Below are 12,284 nucleotides of genomic sequence, written 5' to 3'. Positions count from 1 at the left end.
CTTCATCTCCTTGGTTCCCAGTTTTCTCACTAGCACAATATAGTGTAGGGGTTAGAAGCATGGACTCTGAGACTGCTAGGATTCAAAGTATTTTATCTCCTAGATTCTGCTCTTGTATATAATCCATGAACTCTTTGCATATCAGGAAGTACGGGCAATGAGTCAGGGAAACCAGGCTCAGGAGAATATGGTTTGTGGTGCTAGAGTCGAGTTGGTTAAATCTGTCTTTGTTGCCTGTGCATAGATAACTCTTCTAGAGTGACAGCGAGGTATACTGAAAATGGCGAACGTGGTGGGGTCAAAAGAGTTAACGCAGTGGTGTGCTTAGAGTGGTGCCTGGCCCCTGGTGAGCACTCAATAAGTGTTAGCTCTTACTGTTATTTTATTATCCTGCCATTTGCCGGGCTTCCAGCTTGTGCTATCTCTTTCCTGCTGAGCGGATTCTGCGGTAATATAATCACTGGGTGTGTAGCATCATAATCTGTTGCCTGGGAGAAGTGAGGCTGTTGTCACAACCCTGCCTTTGCAAATTCAGTTCATGTTCGAACTAGGAAAACAGATAGACAAATCTCTTGCGTAAACCTGGAGAGCATCACTAAGTGGCAAATATAGTCAGGACAGTTACGACAACCTTCTGAAGATAAATTGATTTGTTGTGTTTTAAGCTTGATACAGTCTATGGTGGGCTTCTCTTGGGCAAAGTATTGCTTTAAATGTGTGGAGGGGGTGCAGTCTGAAGTGGGGAGAGCCCCGATGATTGTGATGAGAGCCCTTCCTAATCATGGGAGAAGCAGGAGTTGCCCCCAATGCCTTCAGTCCTAGGAAGACAAAGATTTGTCCAGTAATCCAATCCATACATTGGATATTAGTGAACATGGTTTGTGTGATACAAAGCCTTAAACTTAGAAGGACAGACTGCAGGGTCATCTAAGTTACCATTTTGCTTCTGTGGAGAAGAGTGCCGCTGCCATCTAAGACATATGCACACTTAACCTTACCCTTTTGTTTTTAATTTTTTAATTTTTGTAATAGTTTATTGTCAAGTTGGTTTCCATATAACACCCAGTGCTCATCCCCACAAGTGCCCTCCTCCATGCCCATCTCCTCCCTTCCCCTCCCCCCACCCCCATCAGCCCTCAGTTTGTTCTCAGCATTCAAGAGTCTCTCATGGTTTGCCTCCCCCGCCTCCCCAACTATTTTTCCCCTTCTTCTCCCCCACGGTTCTCCGTTAAGTTCCTCCTAATCCTCCTATACGTGCAAACATATGGTATCTGTCCTTCTCTGCCTGACTTATTTCGCTCAGCATAACACCCTCGAGTTCCATCCACGTTGCTACACATGGCCAGAGTTCATTCTTTCTCATTGCCATGTAGTATTCCATTGTATACATATACCACATCTTCTTGATCCATTCGTCCGTTGATGGACACTTGGGCTCTTTCCATGGTTTGGCTATTGTTGAGAGTGCTGCTATGAACATTGGGGTCCATGTTCCCCTATGCATCAGCACTCCTGTATCCCTTGGGTAAATTCCTAGCAGTGCTCTTGCTGAGTCATAGGGGAGTTCTATTGTGAACTTTTTGAGGAACCTCCACACTGTTTTCCAGAGGGGCTGCACCAGTTTACATTCCCACCAACAGTGTAGGAGGGTGTCCGTTTCTCCACATCCTCGCCAGCATCTAGAGTTCTCTGATTTGCTCATTTTAGCTACTCTGACTGGCGTGAGGTGGTATCTCAGTGTGGTTTTGATTTGTATTTCCCTGATGAGGAGGGATGCTGAGCATCGTTTCATGTGTCTGTTGGCCATCTGGATGTCCTCTTTGGAGAAGTGTCTGTTCATATCTTCTGCCCATTTCTTTACTGGGTTGTTTGTTTTTCATATGTGGAGTTCGGTGAGTTCCTTATAGATTTTGGATACTAGCCCTTTATCTGATATGTCATTTGCAACTATCTTTTCCCATTCCATCGGTTGCCTATTAGTTTTATGGATTGTTTCCTTTGCCGTGCAGAAGCTTTTAATCTTGGTGAGGTCCCACTAGTTCATTTTTGCTCTTGATTTTCTTGCCTTTGGGGATGTGTCCAGTAAGAAATTGCTGCGGTGGACGTCAAGGAGGTTGTTTCCTGCTTTCTCCTCTAGGGTTTTGATGGTGTCCTATCTCACGTTCAGGTCCTTTATCCATTTTGAGTTTATTTTTGTGTATGGTGTGAGAAAATGATCTAGTTTCATTCTTCTGCATGTTGCTATCCAGTTCTCCCAGCACCATCTGGTAAAGAGGCTGTCTTTTTTCCATTATACTCTTTCCTGCTTTGTCAAAGATTAGTTGGCTGTATATTTTTGGGTCTAATTCTGAGTTCTCAATTCTATTCCATTGGTCTATGTGTCTGTTTTTGTGCCAATACCATACTGTCTTGATGATGAAAGCTTTGTAGTAGAGGCTAAAGTCTAGGATGGTGATGCCTCCCGTTTTGGTTTTCTTCTTCAACATTACTTTGGCTATTTGGGGTCTTTTATGGTTCCATACAAGTTTTAGGATAGTTTGTTCTAGTTTTGAGAAGAATGCTGGTGCAGTTTTGATTGGGATTGCATTGAATGTGTAGATAGCTTTGGGTAGTAATGACATTTTAACTATATTTATTCTTCTGATCCATGAGCATGGAATGTTTTTCCATTTCTTTGTGTCTTCTTCAATTTCCTACCACTTAACCTTACTCTTGAGGAAACTTCTCAAGTAGAGCTTTGACAAGTCTTCTGCCTAGGTCAATAACAGTATTACATTCATTATTCATATGCAGTCATTAGGAGCCAAACTAGGTGAACTCAAACACCAGCAATACCCTTTAGCCGAATGACCTTGGTCAAGTCATCTAATTTCCATGGGACTGTTTTGCCGTCTGTAGTAGGAAGATAATATCTCACAGCGCTTCCATGAGGATTGGGTGAGATAAATGTACGTGAAGTGCCTAGGATATAGTATGCACTAAATAAACAGTAATTATTATTATCCAAGCTCAGCTTAACCCATTTCTGTGACTAAAAGATGCTGACAAAGGATCTCTTGTGCATCCAGAAATTGCCATGATACTGTAAACAAATTTTCTAGTGCAGTGGCTCATTGCTTGGGATTTTATTAGTTAACACCTATTTTAAAAGGCAAATGATCTTATTAGGGTTACTGTTTACTGTAATAGTGGTGAACTGGTTTACCAGCTTTCTGGAAAAAAAATACCTTGATTTGTAACATTTGCTGTTTTCCTATCAAGTGTGAAATTTCTGAATGTTTAACAATCACCTCTGGCAAGCCCATGCCAGCCAGGTCCAGCACACCATTACAAATGCCTCCTCCTTGGGAAATAATTTGATGAAGGTGCTTCTCTATTACCATCTAGTTGAGAATAGCAGTTTGTGGAAATGAGAGAACTGTCAGAGGAAAAAAAGCTGGGAAAAGATTTTTTAAAATTTACTTTCAGGAAATCCTCAGGCAACCAGGGAGGTGGGCAGGTGCCCAAGACAGACTGCATATACTCCATGGTGACGTCTGTATTGGATCTGTGTCTCGCCCCAGCCCACAAGCAGATGTTTTAGTTCTCTGGCCAGCTTTATGATGATGGCAATGATGATGACAGCGATGGTTGTGATGGTGATGGGGATGTGACAGTGATCATGGTGATGAAGTTGATGCGATGTGTGCTTCAGCAGAAAGAGCACTAAATCAGTACTCTTGGTTTTGGGTTCTAATCTCAGGCCCCGGCGTTTACTAGCTGAGCGATCTTGAGCAGTTCACATATGGAAAATGAGGATAAGAATATTTTTCTTAAATAATTATGATTATAAGAAGAAAAGTCAGAGAATACATACAATGCTTTATATCCTGGAAAGTGCCATATCGATGCAAGTTACTAGCATTACCATCCAAAAGCAGTTAAAAGTCCTAACTTTATATAACCTGGGACTGTGCTATGAAAGGAGAGTCACAGCATGATTTCAGACTTGCATGTACATAGTAGGAAAGCTTTATGAATCCTGTATGTAAATAGACTGTAATAATGTTAGGGTCTTAGGAAAGGGTCTTAACAATGATCTAAATTCATCTCTCCAGAAGCCAAGGCCCAAAGAGGTGAAAAATATGTTATTCCTTTATCAACCATTCCACTGTGTTATGGGAGCTCTAGTATTTATCATGGAAGATACATACATAGATAACATGGATGGGCCTTGCCTACAAGGAGATTATAGTCTGGTACTTGGTAACAAAGCCAGGTTAAAGACTCAGGACATAAAGCCCTGACTAATGCTCACAGTTGAGCAGAATCATTAGTAAATTCACTTAATTTACTTCAGTTTTGTTTCTATTCCTATAAGGCCAATAGTAAACAAATACATTTCAATTTCTACAGATATTGCTTTTCACACAAGGGGATGGGGCTCAGCCAACATTTTCATATACAGAAACTTCACATTCATGTAAACTCTTAATTAAGTCAATGGTTTTAAAAATAGGTATGTACATAAAGTCAGGAATGTTATAGCTAATAATTCTTTTCTTTTGCTGTTCTTAAATGTACATACTCAGTAGCAATCACATACGTGTTTTGAGTGAATCCTGGGGAGATTAAATCGAGTTCTAGTTCCCTGGTGAGACCAGTCTTGTCCCATTCTCAAAGACAAGCTGCTCTACCTATTTGAGTGTTAGCTCCTTCATTTGAAAAACAGGGCTCATAATAAAATCTGTATAATATCACAGTAGGAATTAAGTGATGTATCCAAAGTGCTTAGTCTGATTTCTGTCATGTAATAGATACTAATTATTAGTAGTATCGCTACCGCTTGGCGGACACAAAGTGACCTGCCTAGAGTTGCATGGTTAGAAAGTAGTAGTCACCGTATTTAAAACCAGACGGGCTGCTTCCCACAGCCCATCGATCTCACTGGACCGCGATGCCCACTGAAATCATTCCAGTAACACCGATATTTTCCCCAGGAACCATTTGTACTGATTATGAGGACCCTCCCAATTCCCCAATAATTAATTCTATTCTGTGTTAAAATCATATTTGTCTATGCTCGCTTTGGTAGCACATATACCAAAATCATATTTGTCTGTCTTCTGTTGTTTTTCTCGCTATTCTTGGGCCTTGGCTCTTCAGCTCTGTCCTGTTTGAAGGGAGACAGAAATATTCTCTGTGCTTTTAGCTGCCACTACTTTATTTTGAACAAACCCTGCTTCTCAACACCCCCTAGCTCCAAGGGTCACCTGATGTTTATTTGCCCTCTCTTTTGCCCCCTTTCTCTCTGGATTCATGAGAAATGTCTACTCTCAAGGCTCTTAGGAGCTAGTTTCAGGTATTTTCATTACCTTCTAAAAAATCTTCATGACCCAGCTGACATTGCAGGAACAGTGGCAGTCATTAACACTGTTTTATTTTTCAGGAAAAAGAATTCATGTTTTTAACAGAACATCAAATCAGAATGATCCAGAAACATGGTTCAGTTTTATTATTGTTAGTAATAGCAAGGCACAGGCAGGGAATCAGTTTATTACAATGCATACTCCGAAATGTGACAAAGTGCTCTATTACTGTTACATAACCTTTGAGCCGCTTATCGTGTCCAGCCATCAAGTTACTGACGTTGCAGTTTGTGAAGCCTGGTAATGCCAAGACTCTGAACAACTAGATCTAAGGTCGCAAGAGCACGGCATGTACCTACTTTGCCACTGACACAGCTCCATTACATATACTTCCATAGCCATTTCACCCAGAGTCTTTTTGGTTGAGAAGACTTTCCTCTAACGAAGACAAACTTGTCCTCATTTGTTTGCATCTTTCTTTTTAGTTCTTTCCCATTCTTTTGTGATGCCTAATGGATTAAATTGATAAATTGTGACACTTGATAGTGTCATATACGATGGCAAAATACTTTCAAGTGATGACAGTGGTATCTCCTGTATTGCAGTGATACTTTACCTTTCTTTATGAACTTCAGCTATTTGGAGTTATGTAATAAACCATCAGCAAACTCTTACAAAATCTATACTACCATTTTCTAAGGTAGGAAAACAAATGTTTTCCTCCATTCATTTGGAAAAGCAACAATACAAGAGATACAAGAAATATTATGTGTGTATGTGTTCTTCCTTCCCTCTTCTTTTCTTTCTTCTTCCTTCTTCTTTCTTTCTCTTTCTGTGGTGAATCCCATTCAAGATCTACTGTGGCCTACTGTCTAACTTTGCCTAAAGCATTAGTCCATCCATCCATCCATCCATTAATTTATCATCCATCCAACCAGCCATTGATCATCTGTCTAACTAGCTAGCCAACTATCCATGTGTCTGTCCAGCCAACTCTAAGCACATCATTTGAGTGTCTACTCTGTGCTGAGTCCAGATCAGCTGTTTTATAAAATAATTTAAAATTTGGATTTGTCTGATTACTTCCTCCTGCCAGATTCAGGTAAAAAAAAAAATTGGTGATGGGGCAGGGTAGGAACACAGAATACAGAATTTTATAAATAAACAAATAAATAAAATCTCAGTGCATTAAATCTGGAGGCACTGTCACTTTGTCTCATTGTTGGGGATGTTCATCAGATTTCTTCCTTGACAAAATACAAATATCTCTTTATACTTAGTACATTGCTTGTGGGGGTGATACATTGAGACCATGTGAATATCCTGTTCCCTAACCATCCCTTACTCAGTGGTTGAATATCCATTGATGAGCCTCATCAGAGTGAATTATTATTATAGGGGTGGTTTTCTATTTCTGTTACTCTTTCTGTATTAGTTGTCATTCTTGTGTAAGTAAGAGCTCTTTCTTTTCTCTCCCTTCCTCCACCATATTCTTTAAAACACATTAAAATGGACTCTCATGCAGGACTACTAGGAAGCTCTACCTCAGTCATCACTGCGGCATCTTTGGCACCTCCTCATTTACCAGAGACTCACCAAGGTTCTAAGGGACTTCATAGTGGTGGGAGTCCATCCTGGTCACCACAGCAGTACCCACTATTCCAGCAGTGTGATCCATTTGGGTCTGCCCCTTTGACGTTTCCACAGATTCCTGGAACAAAAGCATCTCTGGCAAGTCTGGGAGCATCATGCCCCAAATCATGCTTCCGTGATGCCCCAGCATCTAACTTGTAAGAAACCTCAGGGAAACTGCCCTTCTCTGTGGTTATCTAGAAGTACCCACCTCTTTTTTCTTCTCTTATCTGCCTGATAATAAGAATAACTGGCTCAGTGTCTTGGTCTTTCACAAAAGACAGGAAGACCCTTTGAATTCAAAGCTATAGCTTTCCACACTCCAAGGAAATACTAAGGGTAGGGCTAGCAGAGTCTACAAAGGGTCTGAGAATGAGGAACTCAAAGATTTATATTGTCATACAGAGTTTTTTCGGGGAATGACCTGGAATTTTAGCTCTGAGTTGTAATGTAATTAGTAAAATGTGTTCTGAGTTCCAAACACCCAATTTACAAATGAATGCACCTATTTTGTAATGAGTAGAGCCAAGCAGTGATACCTGCAATTTATAATAGTTACTTCTTTTCTACAAAGGAATGTGAGTTGCTTCTTGATGCCTCATTTCAATTTGATTTCCACTCAACATTTGCAGGCTATTTGTCAAATCCTGTGAGAGGAATTTATTACTTTTTTAGAATTCAATTTTTGTTGTTCTTCTTCTAGAGCTTAATTTTTTAACTTGCTAATTTATCACACATTTTCTTCACATTCCTTCATGCAATTTGTGTTTGTATACAAACACATTTATTCATATAAATATGTATTCACTCATATACATATTCATGCATATTTATTTTAGTATTCTAAATAAGACCACTTGTTCTGATCACTATGTATATATCATCCATGCAGACTTCTTATCTTGGTAGCAACTTTTCACCTCATTAGCTCGTTGTGGCCTTTGAAATTTATTTGAAAATACAAAATGTCATCAATTATTTCATCATTCTAAGGTTCCTCTTCCCTTCCCTGCTCTCCGTGTTTGTACAGAAGACCAGGATTTCTCCTCCTAGATCCCAATCCTTCTTTCTGTGTGCATTTAGGATGAGCAAAGGACCAACTGAAGTGGATGACAGTGAAGATAAGTGTGAAAACACGATCACAATTGAGAATGGCATCCCCTGCGACCCTCTGGACACCAAGGGAGGGCACATTAACGATGCCTTCCTGACAGAAGATGAGCGGCTCACCCCTCTCTGAAGGGCTGCTATTTTGCTTCCCCAAGGAACCCAACACTGTGTCTGTGTAACTGCTGAGCATTATAAATGATCAAGGGCAAATTGTATATTTTGTTCCACCATTCTTCTTTTGTAAGAAATTTTCAGCGTGCATTAAGTAAAAGGCAATCAGTTATACCCATGAAGACCTTTGGAATCATAAGCTGTTGACTCCTCAGAATATTCCAAAATATTTCACTGACAACACAATGTGTAAGTGTAGTCATGTATCTTTAGTTATTGGTTTAAAAAAATGCATTCATGTTAAGCATTTCCAGAAATAAGGTCAGGCCACTACATATATATATTTTTTTTTCTTTTCACACTTTGAAGACATAAAGAGAAATATTTTTTCCAGTGGAGAATACCTATAATATGGTATAGAAATCTTTGAAAATGGATCCTTTTTGAATATTGTTTATTTCACTCTGTATATGACTAAGTAAGCAAGAATTAAAAATAATGATTATAACTGAGATGGATGAAAATAGGAGTGTCAAGACATGAAGTGAAATTTGATCCTGTTATCACATGAATACTTGTTTGTTGTCTGTCAGTCTCTAATAGGGTAGCGCTATTTGCTGACTATTTCTGCAATTTGTAAAAGTACATTCTATGTGAATTTAATAAAGTGCTAATCCTTTCTTTTTAATTATGCGACTGACTGTGGTCTGAGATTTATTTTCATGCTGTGGAAATTAGTAAACCTATTTTTTATTAGTTATGTGTAATCTATTCTACACCCCTAGAAATGAATTATATTTTGTTGTGTGTATCCTTGCTTTGAAGACAACTTACAGTTAGTACACTTCATTTCACTTCCAGATAGGCCATGATTCTTCTAAATTCTAATAATAAGTTATCACACATTTATGAATAGAACGAAAATTCACTGATCAGTCTCCTACTGCTATCATCCATAATTGATGTTACAGCAACAGTTTCTTTTTTTTTTTTTACAAATAGTTTATTGTCCAGTTGGTTTCCATATAACACCCAATGCTCATCCCCACAAGTGCCCCCCTCCGTGCCCATCTCCCCCCTCCCCCCCCCACATCCATCAGTCCTTAGTTTGTTCTCAGCATTCAAGAGTCTCATAGTTTGCCTTTCTCCCTTTCCCCCACCATTTCCCCCCTTCTTCTCCCCCATGGTCCTCCATTAAGTTCCTCCTAATCCTCCTATACGTGCAAACATATGATATTTGTCCTTCTCTGCCTGACTTATTTCTCTTAGCATAACACCCTCAAGGTTCATCCATGTTGCTACACATGGCCAGATGTCATTCTTTCTCATTGCCATGTAGTATTCCATTGTATAGATAAACCACATCGTCTTGATCCATTCGTCCATTGATGGACACTTAGGCTCTTTCCATGTTTTAGCTATTGTACAGCAACAGTTTCTAACTCCCTCCCCTACCCCAGTGTTGCTCCCTGGATACAGACTCCAAGATGGGTCATTGCAAGCAGAAGGTTTACTGGGGAATGCTCAGGAGATACACCTGTTAAGAAGTGAGGAAGACAGGTGTGGCAAATAGACTCTAAGATGTCTGCCATGTCCTAATGTTCTCGCCTTCATGTTACCCCTCTCCTTGAGTGAGGATGCGACTGGTGAGTTGCTTCTATTGCATGGAATACAGCAAAAATGAGATGTTATTCCTGCAATTACTTTATATCATGTCTGAGTCTGTCTTGCTAGCAGACATGTTTAGAGACTCTCCTTGCTGGCTTGACTATGTAAGTGGCCATGTTGGAAAAGCCTACATGAAAGAAACGGTGAGCCATGTCTAGGAATTGTTGGTGGCCTCTCAGCACTGAAGACAGCCTCTGACCAACAGTCAGCCAGAAGCTGAGGTCCTCAGTCCTTCAACCACAAGGAAGTGAATTCTGTCACAACTGGAGTGAGCTTGGAAGTGGATTTTTCCCCAGTCAAGTCTCCAGATGAGAATGCAGTCTGGTCAACAATTGGATTGCAGTCCGAGCAGAGGACCCAGTTAAAATGTGCCCAGACTCCTAACCCATGGACACTGTGAGGTGATAAATGTGTGTGTGTGTTTTTTAAGCCACTAAGTTTGCAGTAATGTGTTATGCAGCAATAGGAAATTAATAGAGTAGGATTAGGCAGAGGGAGAAGTGACCAGCAACATGGTTACAATAGAGGCTTCAGCCAATCCTTCAACAAGCTTAGGAGCTGAGGTTGTCCCTGGTTCAGATAAGGTGGCTGGGCTTTGTATCTCCACATTAGCCAGTCATGGCCATGGGTGCTCTCTGGGAGCGGGTCTGCTCTTGGGAAAGGCAGTTCCCTGTGGCTGGGGGCAATTCCCATCGAAGGGATCAGCTTTGAGCCTTCAAAAGCCAATGTTTCCAGAAGCCGAGGATGGGAATGTGAGCCGTGAAGAGAAGGCTTAATGAACCCACAGGATATCCACCACACCCTCTCCAGTCCGTTGGCTGTACTGTAGCTTGAATGAATACCCAAAATGCAAACCTGATACTGTCGGTTCCTGACAAAGATGCTTTTTTTTTTCTTTCATAGGTTATTGTCAAGTTGGTTTCCATATAACACCCAGTGCTCATCCCAACAAGTGCCTCCTCCATGCCCATCACCCCCCCTTCCCCTCTCTCCCACCCCCATCAGCCCTCAGTTTGTTCTCAGTGTTCAAGAGTCTCTCATGGTTTGCCTCCCTCCCTCTCCCCAACTATTTTTCCCCTTCTCCTTCCCCACGGTCCTCCGTTAAGTTTCTCCTGTTCCACTTATAAGGGAAAACATATGGTATCTGTCTTTCTCTTCCTGACTGATTTCACTCCGCATAATACCCTTGAGTTCCATCCACGTTGCTACAAATGGCCAGATGTCATTCTTTCTCATTGCCATGTAGTATTCCATTGTATAGATAAACCACATCTTCTTGACCCATTCATCCGTTGATGGACACTTAGTCTCTTTCCATGTTTTGGCTGTTGTTGAGAGTGCTGCTATGAACATTGGGGTCCATGTGCCCCTATGCATCAGCACTCCTGTATCCCTTGGGTAAACGCCTAGCAGTGCTATTGCTAGGTCATAGGGGAGTTCTACTGTGAATTTTTTGAGGAACCTCCACACTGTTTTCCAGAGGGGCTGCACCAGTTTACATTCCCACCAACAGTGTAGGAGGGTGTCCGTTTCTCCACATCCTCGCCAGCATCTAGAGTCCTCTGATTTGCTCATTTTAGCCACTCTGACTGGTGTGAGGTGTTATCTCGGTGTGGTTTTGATTTGTATTTCCCTGATGAGGAGGGACGCTGAGCATCATTTCATGTGTCCATTGGCCATCTGGATGTCCTCTTTGGAGAAGTGTCTGTTCATGGCATAAATGCTTTTAAATGGCTTTTTATTATCCTTAGGATAAAGCCAGACTCTTTATTTTTTATTTTTATTTATTTTTAAGTGTATTTATTTTTATTTAATTATTGAGAGAGAGATTGAGAGAGAGAGAGAGAGAGAAAGAGAGAAAATCCCAAGGAGGCTTCACCCTGTCAGCACAAAGCCCAATGCGGGACTCAAAGTCATGAACTGTGAGACCATGACCTGAGCCGAAGTCAGATGCTTACCTGACTGAGCCACCCAGGCGCCTCAAAACCAGACTCTTTAAACCAGGACCTGCTGTGGTTTGACCTCCACCTTCCTCTCATCTCTCACCCTGCTCCTCTTTGTCTCTCTAACTCTGCCATCCAGTCATAACAAACCTTTCACGTCCAGGCCTTCGAACAAGCTGTTCTCTCTACACTATTCCCTGTCTTTCAGCCGCTCTTCCAGCTTGTCCTTCAACAAGCTGTCACTCTTCAAGAGGTCACTTCAACGTCTTGCTCCTCCTGGAGGTATTTGCTGGACCTCCGAGCTATATATTCCTAGACTGTCCAGATGATTATATTCATCTTGTTGTTCTACAGTTTGTTAAATATGTTTTTACGGAGAAAGGAGATCATAAAGGCAAGAGCAGCCTAGAGCCCACAAAAGCCCTAATATAGCCTTGTCTCCATGAACATTTTCATAACGCACTTCACTTTT

The 12,284-nt window shown here is 41.0% G+C and overlaps 1 protein-coding gene across 7 annotated transcripts in view; it reads left to right on the top strand.

The window, feature by feature from the left end:
* The window catches only part of CLTRN (collectrin, amino acid transport regulator), a 33,715-nt gene extending 24,821 nt beyond the window's left edge, over nt 1-8,894 (top strand). For all 7 annotated transcript variants that reach the window (XM_039233971.1, XM_039233970.1, XM_039233969.1 and 4 more), the window contains one exon: nt 8,064-8,894. In XM_039233971.1, coding sequence (XP_039089902.1) covers nt 8,064-8,220 — 157 coding nt within the window. In that variant the 3' untranslated portion in view covers nt 8,221-8,894. The remainder of the gene's footprint in view (nt 1-8,063) is intronic.
* Nucleotides 8,895-12,284: the final 3,390 nt, after the last annotated feature.

The sequence above is a fragment of the Hyaena hyaena genome, unplaced genomic scaffold, assembly GCF_003009895.1.
Source record: "Hyaena hyaena isolate Hyena2069 unplaced genomic scaffold, ASM300989v1 scaffold_80, whole genome shotgun sequence".
NCBI classification, from domain to species: Eukaryota; Metazoa; Chordata; class Mammalia; order Carnivora; family Hyaenidae; genus Hyaena; species Hyaena hyaena.
This window is presented reverse-complemented; position numbering and strand designations above follow the sequence as displayed.